We start from the raw sequence: 16,624 nt of genomic DNA on the forward strand, positions 1-16,624 counted from the left end.
TCAAAGTAATTGGGGTGGGGATAAGCAACTCTCCTTTGCAATACTTGAATACCACAGTCTCAAGACAGAGGTCAGAGGCTAGAACAGATCACAACAAGGTAAGTCTGAACCGCTGTGTCAGAACTGCACGCGACAGCCAGACAGATCAGAGCTCTGCAGGATGAGCTCCTGGCTCAGCCACGAGGAGCTCACAGTTCTAGCATCAATATATTCCAAACAGAATGAAAAATACAGAAACTTGCAAAGGCTGTAAGGCTTTGATACTGGAAGAGACAAAGAAACACAGTAATAGTGAAGAGCAGTAAGAGTACAAACCTTTATTAAAAATAAGATCCTATGAAACATAATAGGAAAGCAAAGGCCTTTTTCCACTCACTTCCTCCCTGCACACTTCAGTTGCTTCAAGTTACTTTTCATGGCATGAGTCCTTTACGAAGGATGAGGAGTTACAGCAGAATCTATGCTGGAAAACAAGGATCTGGGCCAAGAAAAACAACCGCATCTGTGAAAAGGCAGACACTTCAGAGCATTTGTAAATTGCCAGGGGTGGGGAGATCGGAGCTGTCACAGGACCCTTCCGCACCTGGAAGAAAGAGAACTTGGGATGTTGATCAGCTCACACCTCCCCAAGCAGACCACTCAAGGCCGAGTGCTCCACCTTACCTCGAGAGCTCCGCATCACTGCACCAGCCTGTAGGTGATGTAGCGGCCCGCGGTCTCACTGGGTCTTATGATCTTCACTACCTGGAAGGCCGGCAGAAGGAACTTGTGAGGGATGGAAGCTGGTGGCAACTTTCCCCTGCCTGACACACGCATGTGCACTCACACCCAGAAGGGACACAAAGCCGCAGCACTCGGCAGTCACTGGGACAGCCGGTGCCGAGCTCCTTCCCTGCAGCTGGGGCACAGCAGACGGGGTGGCAGAGTTTGGGGCCGGTGTCACAGCTGTTGGCAGCTGGTTCCACAGGCAGCCAGGACTGTCCCCAGCGCTATCTGCTGGCCAGAAGCCTGCTTGGCTTACACATCCCGAACTAACCCGTAACAGCTTTTACATTTGAACGAAACCCTTCTTGTCTCTAGAGTTCTGAAGTACCGTGCTACCACAGCCCCCTGCCCTGCCCATGGGGCACTGCAGCCTGTTACCACTCTATTTCTTACCTGACCTCGCTTTATCCCAAAGTACCGGGCCACAGGATCCCCAGCCTGTATCCTTGGGAGCTGGTTCTCCCTCAGCTTACTGCACAGAGTCAAGGAGAAGCTCCACCAGCACAACAAGCAAGTGGCCCAGGTGCCCCTTTGTTCTGAGGCCAGGCACAGCTACCAGAAGAAAGCAATAAACTGTCACAGTCAGATGTTTTCATTTGCGGCCCAAAGCAAGCACGCATCACACCCAGACAGGAAGGGAAGGAACAAACAAAGGATACTATCTGGCCAGCAGCTCGGTTACTTCTTCTTTTGTCATGACAACATGCTCTGGGACCAACTGTAAACAACAGAAGAGAGAGATTGCGAGACCAGAAATTCTGAGAGAGCAGCTGTCTCCTCACTGTGGCGGGACAAGCAACGTGCAGGGAAGGAAGAGAACTACAGAGCCCGGCCTTCCAACCAAGGGGAGGTCTCTCAGAGCAGCCTGAGCCGCAGCTCAGCATGAGACCGACCGTCCCACTCGTGCTCTGCTGCCCAGCACTGCTCACCTCGTGTTCCGTGATGTTGATCAAAAGCTCCTGCTGCAGGAACTGCTCCAGGATGTACTTGGGAGCCATATCCACGAGGGACTGAGGAGCAAGAAACGCGTCAGGCCGCAGCACTGCTCTAGGATAACCCCACCCATGTTTGGACCAGCCAGCTGCGAGCGTGGTATTGCTGTCCTTGTGCTCGCACGGGTATGGTTACACATACAGAGAGCAAACAGAGCTCTTGGCTTCTCTCCCCAGCCCCTCGACTACTCATGGTCTGCCATTTATTCTGCAGCCAGAACCGGCTGTTCTGTTTAAACACCCCAAGAGCCTGCGTTAAGGTACAACAGCCTTCTACGAAAGATTTTCTCTGGGTGGAAATTCGAGGTTTCTGTTAACCTAAGCAATGCTGAAAAATAGAAACAAAGCACCCCCGGCTCGCGACAGCCGGGCCGCCAGGAGCGCCGCCTCGGTACCTGCTTGGCCGAGGGCGTCATGCCCTGCTGCACCACGATCAGCGCCCTGGTGATGTTCTCCTCCTGCATGCGCTGGCAGTACATCTTGATCGTCTTGATGCCGACCTTGGGCTCCTCTGCGGACGAGACCGACCCGGGGGTTACAAACCCAGCCCCGGGGCTACGAACCCGGCCCCCTCCCCCCCCGCCCGGCCCCGCGGCGCACCGGGGAAGAAGACGAACATCTGGTCCGTGGGGTCGTCGTTGTGCGCCACCAGCACCGTGAGGTCGGTGCGGCGCGGGCGGCCCTCGCTGGGCTTGTCGCCGAACTGCGCCTTGAACTCCTCCAGCGTCTGGTCCAGCTCGTCCTGCGTCACCAGGTAGCCGCGGTCGTGGCACAGCTGCGGGGGCGGCGGGGTGAGCCGGGGGGGTGGGCACGGCACGGCACGGCACGGCACGGCCCCCAGGGCCCCCCCGGCCCCCAAGGCCCCCCTGGGCCCTCCAGGCCCCCCCGGGCCCACCTGCATGATGGTCTTGCGGATCTTCCACAGCCGGTACGTCTCCTCCTCGTCGTCCATGCTGCCGCCGAGGCCCCCGGGCTGCCCCCCGCGCCAGGCGGGGCTGCCCCGCAGCAGGGGCCTCAGCTGCAGGAGGGGGGGTGGTGGTGGTGCTGGGAGTTGTAGTCCGCCCGCTCGAGGCCCCGCCCCTCCGCCGTGCCATCTCGCTGTTCTATTGGTCAGCCTCGCTGTCCGTCACGCGGCCGGCCCCGCCCCCCCACCCCGCGGGCGCTCAGTGGCGGAGAGGCGGCGGGGGGCGGGGCGGGGGGCGGGGCGCCATGGGCGGGGGCTGGGGCTGGGGCCGGGCGCTGCGGCGCTGGGCGGCGGCGGCGGCGGCGGGAGCGGGACGGAGCATGGTGAGGGGGGGGCACGGCCTGGGCCCGGCGGGGGGCGCGGGGCGGGGGGAGAACGGGGCACAACGGGACCCAGCGGGGCCGGTCGGGGCCGGTCGGGGCCGGTCGGGGCCGGGGGCGGCGGCTGACGCGTGCCGCGGCCCCGCAGTGCGCCCAGGCGGACGACTGGCGCTCGGCCAAGGCCATCTACGACTTCCACGCCCGGGACATCGACGGCAACGATGTGGCCCTGGAGAAGTACAGGTACGGCGGCCTCCCCCCGGGCGGCCTCAACACCCCCGGGGCAGCCTCCCCCCCGCCTCCGGTCAGCCTCAACCCCCCCGGGGCAGCTTCAACCCACCCCCAGGCGGCCTCCAGCCCCGGGCAGCCTCCCCCCGGGGCAGCCTCACCCCCCACAGGCAGCCTCCCTCCGACCCCCCCCCCCCCCCCCCCCCCCCCCCCCGGTCAGCCTCCCCCCGTCCCACGCCGCCTCTCCGCCGTCCCCCAGGGGCTACGTGTGCATCATCACCAACGTAGCCTCCAAATGAGGGAAAACCGCCGTGAACTACACTCAGCTGGTCGACCTGCACGCCCGCTACGCTGAGAGGGGTTTACGCATCCTGGGCTTTCCCTGCAACCAGTTCGGGAAGCAGGTACGTGGGGAGGGGGCGCGGCGTCCTCCTGACCTTGGGGCCGCGAGGATTTGTGCCTGGAGTCGCCCGCTTCACCGAGGCCTTCGCTTTTTCTTTTGCCTCCTCAGGAGCCCGGGGACAACGCACAGATTAAGGCGTTTGCTGAGAACTACGGGGTGAAGTTTGACATGTTCAGCAAGATCGATGTGAACGGGGACGACGCCCACCCCCTGTGGAAGTGGATGAAGGAGCAGCCCAAGGGAAGAGGCACCCTGGGCAAGTGAGTGCGGGGAGGGGGCTGCGGAAAGCGGCCGGCCCCACAGCGAGGGGGCCTGGCTGCAGCGGGGAAGGTTTTTGTGTCTCACCCCTGTTTTTTTCTCTCCTAGTGCCATAAAGTGGAACTTCACTAAGGTAGGATTGCGCTGCCTTTTCCTGGACCACGCGGGGGTCACATCCTTACCCGTGGGGGTGGTGAGGAGCACTCGGAGCGCTGCAGGGAGCGGGGTCCTTGCGTCCCGGCCCTGCTCTGGGATGTGGGGGTAGGAGTGCCCCAAGGGCACAGATCCCCGCTGCATGGCCGCTCTGCCATCCCCCACGGCTGCAGTGCCTGGGTCAGGGCCAGACTCACCCATGTGGGTGCTGCTTTGCTTCCACAGTTCCTCATCAACCGGGAGGGCCAAGTGGTGAAGAGATACAGCCCGATGGAGGATCCCTACGTAAGTGCTGCCCACGTGGTCGCTGTTTGGGCTTTGCCTGCCCTGTGGCATCAGGGAAAGCGGTCACCCGGCACACGGGTTCCAGGCAGGGCGCAGGGGGCTTCTGGCGTGTTCTCGGGGCAACGATGCTCTCGCTGTGATGCTCCCTTCTTTCTTACAGGTCATCGAGAAGGACCTGCCCTCCTACCTCTAGACCTGCTCATCTCGCCTGCGCTGTCTCATGTGCCCAGCACTGACCCTCCTGCTCCCTGGGGACTCTTCTCACCCAGCACAAATGATGGTCTGTCTTCAAGCCAGCTTGCTGGTGAGGCAGACCTGAAGATTTGGCGTGCACCTGCTGGAAGAAGGCTTCACAGGGACAGTGGCCTCTGCTGGGCAGCCCTTTCCTGTAGGCACAAAACAGCACCTGACGTTCCCTTGCAATAAATGTACTAGAAATGAGTGGTTGTGTGTCTGTGTGCGTGGCGGTGGGGCTGGAGCTGCTGCGCTGCCCCCCTGCACCTCGGGGACTGAGACCTTATGCGACTCCTGCGCCAGCTCACCAGAGCCCAGCAGGGATAATCCTCATTAGTGCTGACAGAGGAATTAATTACACACAAAGCCTGGGTCAACAGAAGCCCCGAGGGGCTCACACAAGAAAAGCCAAAGCAGGGAGGAGCGTGGCTGTGGGGAGCCCCTGGGGGGATCTGTCCCGCTGCCTGCACCTGGGTGGAATCCTGCTGCACCACAAACCACAGGGCAGCTCCCAAAAGGAGAAAGATTTCTCTGCTAAAACAAGAAGGAGCTGGGGCAGGCTCGAGGCAAGAGTCTGGGCGAGCAGCAGCACCCCAGTGACCCCAATACTAAAGTGCCCAGTTCGGTGGCGCAAGATCCACCCAGAGAAAATTACTGCAAAACAAAACCCGGTCCTGTCCGGACACGGTGAAATCCCACACGTAGCTGGGGATGGGGCTGCGGTGCCAAGCCCTGTCCTTGTGTGGCAGGGGAGGAAGGCGGGGAGCAGAGGGGGACGAGCCCCGGGGTCCCCCACGTGAAGCGGGGCCGCGAGGAGGCTGGGGGGCTCCTATTTACCGCTCACCCCCGGTCAGGAGCTGCCCCCCCAGCCCCACGGGGCCCTGCCACACGCTCGCAGCAGCGCCGCGACGCCCAGCCGCAGTTGCGCAAGGTGAGGCACGAGTTGCTGCTGGGTGCTGAGCCCGCTGGCCCCTCGCTGTCTGGGGTAAAGATCAGGAGCAGCGCTGCCAGGCAGAGCTGTCCCAGTGCCGCAGCAGCTCGCGGCCGAACAAGGGCTCCTTTATCAGCGTTTTGCACAGCAAAGCCGGGGGAGAAGGCAAACGGCCTCTGAGGCAGAGGCCGGCCTCCAGGCTGGCTCAGGGAGGATCCCCTCCGAGGCCCCAGGGGGAAGGGGGGAGGCTCGGGTCGGCGTCCTCGGTGCCACTGGTTTGGGGCCACGGGGGCAAGGCTACACCTGGGGACGGACGGACGGACAGACAGAGAGCTGGCACTTCCAGAAACCGCCTTACGTGGCTTCCTTTGCATTTTTACTGAGCAGAATGAAAAATGATCCTTCCGAAGCAAGTAGAAAATTCAGGAATTATTAGTCGAAGGCACATATTCTAAAAAAATCTCTTTACATATATACATCTCAATTAATTATAAATACACATAGAAAAACAAAGGCAAACAACAAGCGGATTAAAAAGTGCTAACAAAAAGGTGTAAGGGAAGGAGAAAAGGGACTCATTTAAAAATACATACAATCAGTAGGACAACTGCATAATAATTTAGTTAAAAGATATCGTTACATATTATTAACCCTGACAAAAACACAGGATCGGGGCAGGGAAGGGCTTCCTTGAAGGTGCTCTGTCTCTCCAGAAATCAGGGAGGGAAAATTGCATATATTTTAAAACCATACGTTAGGGCCACCAGGTCAGACTCGGGGCAGTGGTGGCGAAGTGGCTGGCGGAGGGTGCCTAGAGCAAGAATCCCTCGTCACGATTCCTGAGTTTAAGCCTCTCTGAGCTGGGTTTCCTCGGCATCCCTTTCCCTCGGCGCCGAGGATTCGGCAAGTGCTAAGCGAGCGAACCGGGACGTGGCGAGGCCGGGGCCTCTCTTCGAGTGTTGTGAAGCGGGAAATATTTTAAACAGAGGCCGGGGAAGGGGAGAGCCTTGCTCTTGCTCTGCTCAGGACTCGAACAGGCTGCCGCTCGCCCCGAGGCTGGCAGAGGCAGGAGCGGGGCTGGCTGCGAGCAGAAGCTGCGCAGCAGCTCCCGGGGCAGCAGCTGGGGGCTCCCCTCTTTGGTGCGGGCTGTGAGGTAAGGAGGTTCCCTCGCACAGTAAAACAGCGGGGCGAAGGGCTGCTGGGAGGCGATGCCAGCTGGGGGAAGGAGAAGCCCCCACACGAAGGGCAGGGAGCAGTCTTACCGCGTTGGGCAGGCAGCTCCTGCCCCCAGAGACCCAAAGCAAACGGGGCTCCCGGACAGCCCCGCAGCCCAGGGGGTCGCAGCTCCCTGCCTGGACGAGGGGCTCATCCAGGCACACAAAGCTCCAGCCCCATCACAACTCGGGCAGGGGGACCCCGGCGGAGGCCTCTCCGGGCTGGGCCTCCTTCCCCAGGTCCTCGCTGAGGAAGGGCCGGGCCAGCCGGGGAAGGTCTCGCGTCCTTCCCCTGGAAACGTCCTGGTGCAGCTCCCAGGAAACACCTAGGTGACTCGAGGCAGAGAAAAACACGGCAGCGGGGAGGCTCGCAGGGGAGATCCCGGCCTGGAGCACTCCTGCCAGCAGGCAGCTTCCCGGCAGACTCCTTAGGTTAGGCAGAGAAAACAAAAGAACTTCCCCGGGACCCGCCGAGGCGCGATGCTGCTGGAGCAGGGGTGGTGGCAGAGGAGGCCAGAGGCGACCTCTGTCCCGGGGAGAAGGCAGCTCGCCCAGCCCTGCCGGCCGGGTGCTGCGGGAGAGGCAGGCGGGCTGCCTGGGGCAGTGCTTTGCAAAGCAGACCTTTGCTCTTTGGTATCGGAGGTTGGGTTTGCAGCATGAGCAGCGATACCGCGCGTCCCTGGTGCTCCCCAGGGACCTCTTCCCTTCAGGGCCGGGCAGCAACGCTCACCGGGACCAGGAGGGCCCGGTCAGGGGGAGCTGGCCGGGTAAAAGGACAGGGCACGACAGCGAGAAGCTGGGAGAAGCGCGGCCAGCCACAGCCAGGCTGAAGTGCGGGCTGGCCAGGGGCTGCAGGCAGGCTGACGGGCGCGTGGCCCTGCTGCTCCGGGCAGTCCCCGCGTGGTCCCGGTGCAGCCAAGCTCCGACCGACTCAGCAGCTCTGTCGGGGTGCTGACAAACGAGGCAGCACGAGTGCAGCCAGCTCCTGTCCCCTCCTGCAGAGCTCAGGCAGCCCGGAGGTGCCAGCATCTGCCACCCCTGGGGAGGGCAGAGCAGGAGCAGGCGGCTCTGCTTCCCTCTGCTGTTCCTGCACAGAGGGACGGGATCTCCGTGGCTCCTGACCCCTCTGAGCCAGCGCCACCTTCCCTCCAGCCCAGCCGCCCGGAGCCCAGTGCCGAGCAGCGCAGGGCTGGTGGAAGAGCTGGCACCAGCTGAGGCAGGCGCGCTGTGGTCAGCCAGCGGTCGGGCACCGGTCTCCAGCTGTTTTGGAGCCGACGTGCTCCTGCCCAGCTCAAGGGGCGGCAGTGGCTGCAGAGCTCTGGGCTGGAGGGCTGGGGAAGGCCCGGCCCGGCTTGGAAACTCAGTAGTCTGCAGGGGGCGGGCAGCAAGGAGGGGGAGCCTCTCCTCAGTCCTGCACGGCACTGACCTTGGAGCAGGACCAGAACACGGCAGAGGCCGTCAGTCCAGATCAGCTGAACCTGGCGGCACTCGACTCCCCCAAGCGTGTTATATACAAATCTATACATGCCTGACTGTATATTATATATAAATAAACTTTGCTTTATAGGTTTGTTTTTTTCTTCCCTCAAAAACAGAAACGGATCAGTCCAAACCAGTAGGAAAGCCAGGGCTCCCCAGCTCTCATCTCTGCGCCAAAGGATATGGATCCACAGCGGCTGGGCAGCGCCTGGCGCACCCAGCAGGCTCTCAGAAGTCTGGGAAAGGCCCGCTGAACTGGATCACACTCTGGCGCTCCTGGGGGAGCATGTTGTCTTGAGGGGCCCCATTCAACGTCCTCAGCATGTCCTCCAGGATCTCTCTGAAATTGATATTCCCGTCCTGCTGGACAAAATCTTCCTGCTGCTGCTGCTGCAGTGTCTGCAAGGGTCCGGGGTGAGGCAGAGGCAGATGTTCGTGCAGCGAGGAGCTCAGAGGCACGCTCCCCTCCAGGACGGGGTCGGGGCTCTTGAAGGCAGAAAGGTGGCTGAAGCCAAAGGGCAATCTGTGCTGCTGGTGTGGCTGGAGCACAGGCTCCGAGGGGAAGCACAAAGCGCTGGGCTCTGGGTTCATCACCACGTCGGGAATGCTGTTGCTGGGAGGGCTGTAGGTCAGGTCCAGGATCTCGTCCTGGCGCAGGGAGTGCCTGGGCAGGGGGACCCTGGGCCCGCTCTGCGTGAGGTCCAGGGGCTGCTGCAGGACGTGCAGCGGCAGGGAGAACTGCGGGCTCTGCTCTTGTGCCTGGAGGAGTCGGTTGTGCTTCCGCTTCACGTTCTCGTCCATCTGCTTCAGCTCCTCCAGCACCTTACGGACACAGCTCTCGGGGATCTTTATCCCTAGGGGAGGAACGCGCATCAGTGCCTCAGCTCCCCCCAGCCCTCACTGGGTGCTTGCAGGCTGGGACGCGGCCCTGTTCCAGAGGGGAACCTTGGCGCTGGGCAGCTGGACCCCTTCCCCTTTCTGAAAGGTCCTGTCCCCGCTCCCTTCCCCGCACTTCACCCACCGACTTGTTTCTTCTTCTCCTTGGTCTTGAGGCGGACGATCTGCAGGTAGCTGGTGTTGGTGATGTCTGCCATGATGCTGGCAATCTTGCTCCAGACCCGCAGCAGGGCCCCGCACAGCATGTAGTAGTGACGCAGCCGCATGCCCTGGAAGCACTCCTTCCCCTCCTGGATCAGCTTGCAGCTCCTGTTCCTTCAGTCCAAAGGGGAGAAAACAATCTGAATCGGCACGGCAGAGCGCTGCCCTCCCCGGCGTGGCCCTTCCCTGCGGCCACAGCCCAGAGCCTGTCCCCAGCACCCAGGGGTGCAGGACGGGCCTCCCGCTCCGGGAAGGTTTGGGCTGCACATCCCTTACCAGACAGCATGGTTGCACTTCTTCAAGGAGAATTGGTAACAGCTCTCCCAGTGTTCCTTGGCTTCCTCGGGCAGCACCTGCAGAAGAGCCAGTTACAGACAGGGGTTGGGATTTTCCTCTGTCCAACACCCAGCTCACACTTCAAATGCAGGGCTTGGTGTCAGGACACCCGGATGCTACCACCACAGCTCTGCCTGACCCCCAACGGGGCTACGAGGAGTCCTAAAAGGGTTCTGGTAAACGTCCTCAGGCACCCCTGCCCAGAGGAAGGTGCTTTTTGCTCTCCCCGTGCGGCAGGGCTCCCACCTACCCGTCGGTACTTCTTGTGCAGACTGTCCAGGCTCTCGGGCTGGCTCTGCTTCCCGATATTGGGCTTGTAGAGGATGAAGTTCTTCCCACGGCTCTGCTCTGCCAGCAGACAGGTGTGCTTGCTGCCCCGCATCTGTGGGGGTAGAGCTGATGGTTACAGTCACAGCCTCTCACCCCAGCGCCCCTCCACGTTGGAGGTTCTTGGAGGCACCTCCCAGCCCCCAGCACGAGGTCAGACAGACCGAGGGCCTCTGACAGCCACAGACCTTCTCCAAGGAGCCATCCTTCGAGCTGAGGTGCCACACTGTCAGAGCCCAGGGACCTACCTTGTAGGAGAGGTAGAACCCGTCGAAAGATCCCGTCAGTTTGAGCGACTTCTCATAAGCTTCCTCCCACTTTAGGCCCCTGTCAACGCTGATCTAAATGGAGACACACAGGGATTCTGTAACTTCAGAGCGCAGGACAAGCCCACAAGCCCACCGATGTCTGTCTCACAAATCACACCCTCAGCTGCCTGGAAGCAGGCTCTGTACCAGGCTACACTCCGGGGCACGGCAGCCCCGTGGGAGCAGGGCAGGGCCTCTCTTTGCTTCCTCTGTGCAATTGCCAGCCTCAGCGACCTGCTCATGACCAGGGCGAACGTGACACAAACATGACACACAGCCACGAGGCAGGGACCCGGCAGCTCACAGCCCCAGCCTGGGAAGCACTGGAGAAGACCGGACTGCAGCGACAGCTGCACAGGCTGCCTACCTTATAAAACACGACCTGCCCATCCTGCGGGTGCCCAGGGGTCAGGAAGACCTCCTTGCTCTCCTCATAGATCTCATCCACTCCTGGGGCTAAATCTGTAGCATGAGGAAAGACCAAAACACACGTAAGAACCATCTTCCCATCTTCTCTTCCTGCACAGGGGTTGCAGGAGCTGTGCTAAGTGGGGCTGGGACACTGAAGCACCTGCGAAGGCCACGGGGACAGCGCAGGCTGCAACAGCCAGTGGTCAGTACAGGGAGGAGCAGGGAACCGCAGGGTGCAGTAGGAAGAGGTATGATCACCCCTCTTTCTGCTTACCTAGGATGCCCATGTCGTATTTGCCCTCCTTCTTGTCCTTTTCAATCAGATAATCAAAGGTATCAGAGAAATACTGGAACAGCATATTCTGCTTGTCCACCTCCAGACCCAGGATCCGGTTCAGGAACTTGGTGATGGAGCAGTCTGCAAGGGCACGGCGGGTCAGGGAAGGCGGCAGAGCTGGGCACGGCACCGACCAGCACGCTCCCAAAGAGACCCGACGAGCAAAGACCCGTCCTTTCCTGATGGCAGCACAGCACCAAGGCACAGGAGAGCACCCAAAGGGCTGTTCCTCCAGGCTGTCAGCTGCCAGGCCGCAGTGGGGAAACGTGCTCCGCAGCATGAGCTGATCCCCGCAGGACTCTGCCCTCGTGACAGCAGTGCCTTGCTCTGCCCCAGCTGCACAGCAAACCCCTCGAGGCTGTGCCCCGACACCTCTGCCTCCTTCATTTCCCCCTTACATTGGACAGGAAATGTTTGACACATACCCTTCTCCATTGGGACAGTGCCATACTTCATCTGATTGCAGCAGATCCCCACAGAGATGAGACCTTGCTTCATTTCTGGAAAAACAGAAAGCAGCTTAAGTATTTCAGTGCCAGCCCCAGCAGTCCTGCAGGGCTGCTTCCCCTCCTGCTGTGCCCGTTATTTCACAGCTAAGACTGTCCCATGCCCGTCTTCCCCTTTGCCTGGCAGGGTGGCCAATTGTCCTGCTCACCAGGGAGCTGCTAGGGCAGTGGTGCTGCTCCCTCTCTCTGAGCTTCTTCAAGCGTCCCAACCCTGAGACCAACCCAGCCAGCAAGAGAGCAGAAAACCCAGAGCTGATAATGTTCTTACCATAGAAAAACGCAGCCTCTCTTCTGTCATAGCTCTTGGGCACAGGAACTCTGTTCTCCGTGCGGTTGAGGATAGTGGAAAGAACTCTGTCTAGTGCTTTAGCCCCATACTGCGAAAGGAGACAAGAGTCATGCACGAGAGGAACCCCACACCGGCAGCCCAGCAGCGGGCTGGCTCTGCAGAGCAACCCCACCGACGTGAGGGCTGTGCAAGGGGACGCTGCGGGCAGGGGCCTCCCCTGTCCCCAGGGGACCAGAGTGCAGGAGCCCACCCCCAGCGCTGCCACCAGCTCCCTCGGGGCAGGGGCTGGTCGCCCAAGTGCCCTTCCAGCTCCCCAGAAGGGTCCAACCCCCAGGATGCGCACACTGATCATTAACTCAGTCCTGGGTGCTGTACACCGGGCTGCGTTTGTGCTGGGTGCTGCTGCTGCTAGGCCAGGTCCTGCCTGTAGATGCCAGCAGTGATCTTCCCGTCCCTGGCTGCTACTGAAGGCACTTGCCAACTGCTTCAACCCCTCTTTGGCTGAGCTACCCTGAAAACAGCTGCGAGTTACCTTATTCTCGAAGTTGTACTTGCTGAGGTCTCGGGATTCAGTGGCCCTTCGGTCTCCATGAGTTAAGGCACCCTAGGAGGACAAACAAAGCACAGAGTTCTTACTTTTAGCTGATGCAAAACACCTGAGAAGGATGGCCCAAGTCAGAAGAGGTCAGGACACGAATATGCTGTGGGCAGGCAGAGATTGTCTAGAATACTGAGACTTTACCAAAGTATTTGGGGATTTATCAGAAGGGAATTAAAATGAAACAGACTAATTAGTTATTCCATTAATTATTCCACTGGCTTTCCAGAAATTCATGGGTGTATGCTCCTGTAACAGCATGGGGGGAATTCCAACATCTGGAGTTCGGTTCTGCTTCCCCGAAAAGCCTCCTGTTCCCTTGGTTACACGTTCTTCACTTCCCTTCCCAAATCCCAGGATGTTAAAGGCCTTCTGCATTCCACCACGGCAATGCCTTCAGTCAGGGGGTGATGCAATCCCTCGTACTAGTTACACAGGCCATGCCAGTAGAAGCACCAAAATGGAAGCCATTCGGAAAGAACTGGAACTGACACATTAACTTCTTTAATACAGGGCACTTACTAGACTCTCCAGACGCTTTGCTACGATGGATGCAAACCTCCTCTCCCCAGCCAGCTCAGAGATAAGGAAGACATACTCTGGAGCATAAACCTGGTTCGATCGGTGCGTTCGACCTACAGGGACATGAGAACAGAAGTGAAAGGAGAGGTTGGTACCTCCTGTCTGGTACGGGAAGAGAAACTGAGCAGGAGGTGAGAGCCAAAACAACTCTTCGTGTCATGCTAGCTTTCAAATGACATCTTCCTGTGGGAGGAAAAGACAAAGGTACAGTTGCATTCATCACCTTGGTGCTGCTGAGACCCTGCCGGAGTTGAGTTTACAGTCCTTACTCTCTGGGGCTGAGGAGTGACTCCCCAGTTTGAGCTAGGACTTGCACTATTTCTTTTGTGCTCATGTACTGAGGAACTGGCCCTTTGTATCCTACAAAGCCTCTACGGGATGGAACAGAAATCCCCAGGCATCCCCTGGCTCAGGAGACTATGTCGCCTTCCTTTCCAGGGCTGCCCTACGCTTCACAGTCTGCACCATGCTCAGGGAAGGGGACTGAGCAAGAACCCTCAGCACTCACCGAACTGCTGGATGGCGCGGTCTGCGCTCCAGGGCAGCTCCAGCGTCATGTGGACCCGGCGCTTCTGGTTTTTCACCCGTCTGTCTGCTTGGAGAGAGATACCTGAGCTGGAAGCCTCGGAGATTATTGCTACAAGCTAAGGGAGAGAAACAACGTGTGAGAAGAGGGAGCGAGGCTCCTGGATATTTGCAAAACCGTTACAGGAAGCAGCCAAAAGGCAGCAGCAGCCCATGAAGGGACTTAGGCCTCTTGTCACGCTCCAGCAGGTCAGGCACAGACAGACAGATGCAGAGCCTTCCTGACCTAAGGCTGGCAAGGCAAAAGCATGCACAGACACCCTCCCTTTCCTTCCCCTCTCCATGCACTCACTCCCACGCAGACGTTTGGAGGTTTCCTTGGCTCAAGCCTCACTCACCTTCTCTCCGTTCATGAAACGTTCCTTCTCCTTCAGGTTGACGTGGTCGATAGAGAGGCCCTGCTCTGCACGAGACTCGAACATGACCGAGCCGTCCGGTCTGCAAACCACTCGGCCCTTCCGCCCGGTCATCTGCATGTGCCACACGGGAGAGAGAGAGGCTGTTAGCAGGGAGGACAGACCTGCACAGGGCACCTGTACAGTGTTTAGGAGGTCAATTCCCAACAGCTTTTTCAGATAGCAAGGAAGGAGAGGAAGCTCTCTTCAAGCAGGAGCTCCCTTTGCCAGTCCCTTTTCCTGTCACCCAGTGCCACCGAAATACACTCTTGATTGGGAAGGATTACCTCAGCCACATGGTCCGGGCCCCCAAAGTGATTGATGAGTTCATCCAAGGTATTGAGAGGTAGCTCTTTGCCCAGTGCTTTTACTTTTGCTAGGAGGTCCTGCTTCATCTTTTCCACGTGTTCTAGTTCTCTCAGGCCATGCATCTCTTTCTGGGAAGGCAGCATGTGAAAATTACCTGCAGTAAAAGGCAAAAGTTTAAAGCCACCTGGTAAATGCAAATAATCAGAGAGAAAAAAAGTCCCAAAGAGCTTTTGGGCATAATATCTGACGTGCAGGTAAAGACACCTTGCCTTGCAATGAAAGCTGCTGAGTATGTAGTAAATTCCCTCTCTGCTTCTCCCTGTTTTAGTGGGGGAAGGAGCCTGCAGGGCAAACTCTCCCTGCTGACTGGTGACGGCAGGTTACTGGGAATCCACCTCACAAGCGCAAGTTTGACTGTCCCAGGGTAAAATCTAGCCAAGACAGTAAAGCTGTCCCAGGCATAGGAGGAGCTTTGCGATTCCAAGTAGACGCCAAAGGGGTCGTCTCACATCAGCTCCTGGACACTGCCACCCCCTCAGCCAGACCCCACAAGGGTTACGTGTTATCTGCAGCTGTCCTGCTCGCAGGCCAGAGGGTGGGCGGCTGCCTCCGGCTGCATTCCTGTGCACCACGTGCCACACGCTAAGGAATGAAGCGACTCCAGTTCCCAGCTGCCAGCAGCAGGGAGGGAGCCAGCCCCGTGCTGCTGCTCGGCTTACTTCTGTCCTCGGCTGCGAAGCCGTTGTAGGTGTGCTCCACGAAGATGACATCGTCCGTCTCAAACACGGACTCCGGGGAGGAGTTGAAGTCGCTGTCGAGCCCCATGTCGGAGTCCGTGCTGCTGTCGTCGCTGATCTTAATCACCCCCGCGGGGTCACACATGCCCTTCAGCGCCTTGGCGCAGCGGCCCCTCGGCTTGCCTGTGAGGGAGAGCGAGGGGTGTCAGGGCAGGGTCCCCGCCTCGTGCACCGATGCAAAACAGCAAGTGCCAGCTCAGGAAGAAGAGGAGGAGAAACCACGGAATAGCTGAGACTGCCCCCAATGAAAGGTTGACCTTGGAGAGACAACGCTTCTTGGGCAGGGGAGGACGGCTAGGAAGGGAGGGAGAGAGGGGGAAGGAGAGAAAGAGAAAGGAAGAGAGAGAAAGGAAGAACAAGGCAATTCGTATCAGGGCTGAAGCTGGTTGCACACGTCAGGATGAACACACGGCCAGCCCCAAGCAGTGCTAACTCCTCAGGGAAGGAGCCTGCAGGTCTGGCTGCCCCCAGAGGAATGAGCAGGCAGCGGGGAGGCACTGGTGTTTGGTGTTTGTAGATGGGGCGTTATTTACCTCCAAGCACAGCAAGACATGCCCCTGCCACGTGAGAGGGGTCACAGAAACCAGCTTGCACAGGCTGCTCTGCAGCAGCAACCAGCCAGGACAACCTCCACAACCTGCCTGCACTGCTGTCCACCCTTCCCCATCCCAAACTGCTCTTACCTGCAGCCACAGCCAACGCTCTGGCAGGGAGGTGATTTTTTTCCCAGGACACTGCCACGCTGTACGTAAGGAGTGGAGAACCCCCCCCGTGCTGCAAGAGGGCTTCAAACGTGCAGCCAGAGCTCCTGTGCAATCCGCCCCCCAGCCTAGGTAAGGAAGCAGCTACGGGAAAGGTGCGCAGCTACCGGGCAAGAGGTGGAGGCTCAGATCTACGCTGGCGACGGGGAAGTGGGTTAGGAGGAGGAGAGGGTGAGGGACCTACAGAGCTGCTGCCCTCCGGAGGAGAGACAGTGCCGGGAGATGTGCGGGGGGGCAAACTGAAACCAGGGCAGAGTAGCAAATGCATGAAGTAGGGAAAAGGGAAAAAGGAAAAGAAAAAGCTGAGTGGCTGGGGTGAAGCAGCAAGGCAGGAAGTCAGATGCTGGGCAGTGGAGTGTGCTCTTACGTTTTCTTTTAATGCCAGTTCCTTTTTCTCTCTTTCTTTTGGTTGAAGGAAAGTGCTTCTGAATTAGTGATAGAAAGACGCCTCTGAAAGTAAGATGCAAAATTTATTCTAGCTACCAGGAACATCTGCCGGTTATCACGTAGCAATGTGTATTTGAGATAGCAGCACATTTCAAGGAAGGGGGCAAACCCAGCACCACAACTGCGAGCACGTGGTCAGCCAGCCACTGGTACGCTCCAGAAGAGCAGGGACTCAGACTGAGAGCTTTTCACCAAAAGGGTTCTGCTGGAGACACGCAAGTCAGCCACAGGAACAAGGTCTGAGCCGGCAGACCTGAGGCCGTGGAGCTGGCACGGCAAGGGCAGGCTGCGAGCTGCAGTGCTGGGAGAACA

The 16,624-nt window shown here is 59.2% G+C and overlaps 3 protein-coding genes across 8 annotated transcripts in view; 1 reads left to right on the forward strand and 2 right to left on the reverse strand.

Annotated features, from left to right (window-relative positions):
• Positions 1 to 289: 289 nt before the first annotated feature.
• On the reverse strand, positions 290 to 2,803 carry POLR2E (RNA polymerase II, I and III subunit E). 2 transcript variants are annotated; one of them, XM_035569987.2, is made up of 8 exons: positions 2,653 to 2,802; positions 2,358 to 2,532; positions 2,153 to 2,268; positions 1,695 to 1,775; positions 1,425 to 1,483; positions 1,159 to 1,237; positions 664 to 744; positions 290 to 583 (listed from the first exon to the last, which is right to left on the reverse strand). In XM_035569987.2, the coding sequence occupies exons 1-7, from the start codon at positions 2,707 to 2,709 to the stop codon at positions 679 to 681; spliced, it is 633 nt and encodes a 210-aa protein (XP_035425880.1). In that variant the 5' UTR covers positions 2,710 to 2,802; the 3' UTR covers positions 290 to 583; positions 664 to 678. The 2 variants fall into 2 exon arrangements, with proteins under 2 accessions (XP_035425880.1, XP_035425881.1); XM_035569988.2 differs by lacking the exon at positions 1,695 to 1,775 and having other exon boundaries at positions 2,653 to 2,803.
• Positions 2,804 to 2,949: 146 nt separating this feature from the next.
• Positions 2,950 to 4,809, forward strand: GPX4 (glutathione peroxidase 4). The gene is made up of 7 exons (XM_035569989.2): positions 2,950 to 3,044; positions 3,190 to 3,284; positions 3,529 to 3,673; positions 3,781 to 3,932; positions 4,039 to 4,063; positions 4,309 to 4,368; positions 4,529 to 4,809. The coding sequence occupies exons 1-7, from the start codon at positions 2,967 to 2,969 to the stop codon at positions 4,559 to 4,561; spliced, it is 588 nt and encodes a 195-aa protein (XP_035425882.1). The 5' UTR covers positions 2,950 to 2,966; the 3' UTR covers positions 4,562 to 4,809.
• A 1,173-nt stretch (positions 4,810 to 5,982) lies between these two features.
• The window catches only part of SBNO2 (strawberry notch homolog 2), a 63,201-nt gene continuing 52,559 nt past the window's right edge, over positions 5,983 to 16,624 (reverse strand). For all 5 annotated transcript variants that reach the window (XM_035569930.2, XM_035569931.2, XM_035569933.2 and 2 more), the window contains 16 exons: positions 16,233 to 16,315; positions 15,027 to 15,227; positions 14,286 to 14,461; positions 13,942 to 14,073; positions 13,527 to 13,662; positions 12,959 to 13,071; positions 12,371 to 12,442; positions 11,818 to 11,926; positions 11,469 to 11,543; positions 10,981 to 11,124; positions 10,663 to 10,757; positions 10,236 to 10,328; positions 9,911 to 10,042; positions 9,601 to 9,677; positions 9,248 to 9,438; positions 5,983 to 9,080 (listed from right to left, as the gene is read on the reverse strand). In XM_035569930.2, coding sequence (XP_035425823.1) covers positions 8,455 to 9,080; positions 9,248 to 9,438; positions 9,601 to 9,677; positions 9,911 to 10,042; positions 10,236 to 10,328; positions 10,663 to 10,757; positions 10,981 to 11,124; positions 11,469 to 11,543; positions 11,818 to 11,926; positions 12,371 to 12,442; positions 12,959 to 13,071; positions 13,527 to 13,662; positions 13,942 to 14,073; positions 14,286 to 14,461; positions 15,027 to 15,227; positions 16,233 to 16,315 — 2,455 coding nt within the window. In that variant the 3' untranslated portion in view covers positions 5,983 to 8,454. The remainder of the gene's footprint in view (positions 9,081 to 9,247; positions 9,439 to 9,600; positions 9,678 to 9,910; positions 10,043 to 10,235; positions 10,329 to 10,662; positions 10,758 to 10,980; positions 11,125 to 11,468; positions 11,544 to 11,817; positions 11,927 to 12,370; positions 12,443 to 12,958; positions 13,072 to 13,526; positions 13,663 to 13,941; positions 14,074 to 14,285; positions 14,462 to 15,026; positions 15,228 to 16,232; positions 16,316 to 16,624) is intronic.

The sequence above is a fragment of the Cygnus atratus genome, chromosome 26 (genome assembly GCF_013377495.2).
Source record: "Cygnus atratus isolate AKBS03 ecotype Queensland, Australia chromosome 26, CAtr_DNAZoo_HiC_assembly, whole genome shotgun sequence".
In the NCBI taxonomy this organism is placed as follows: Eukaryota; Metazoa; Chordata; class Aves; order Anseriformes; family Anatidae; genus Cygnus; species Cygnus atratus.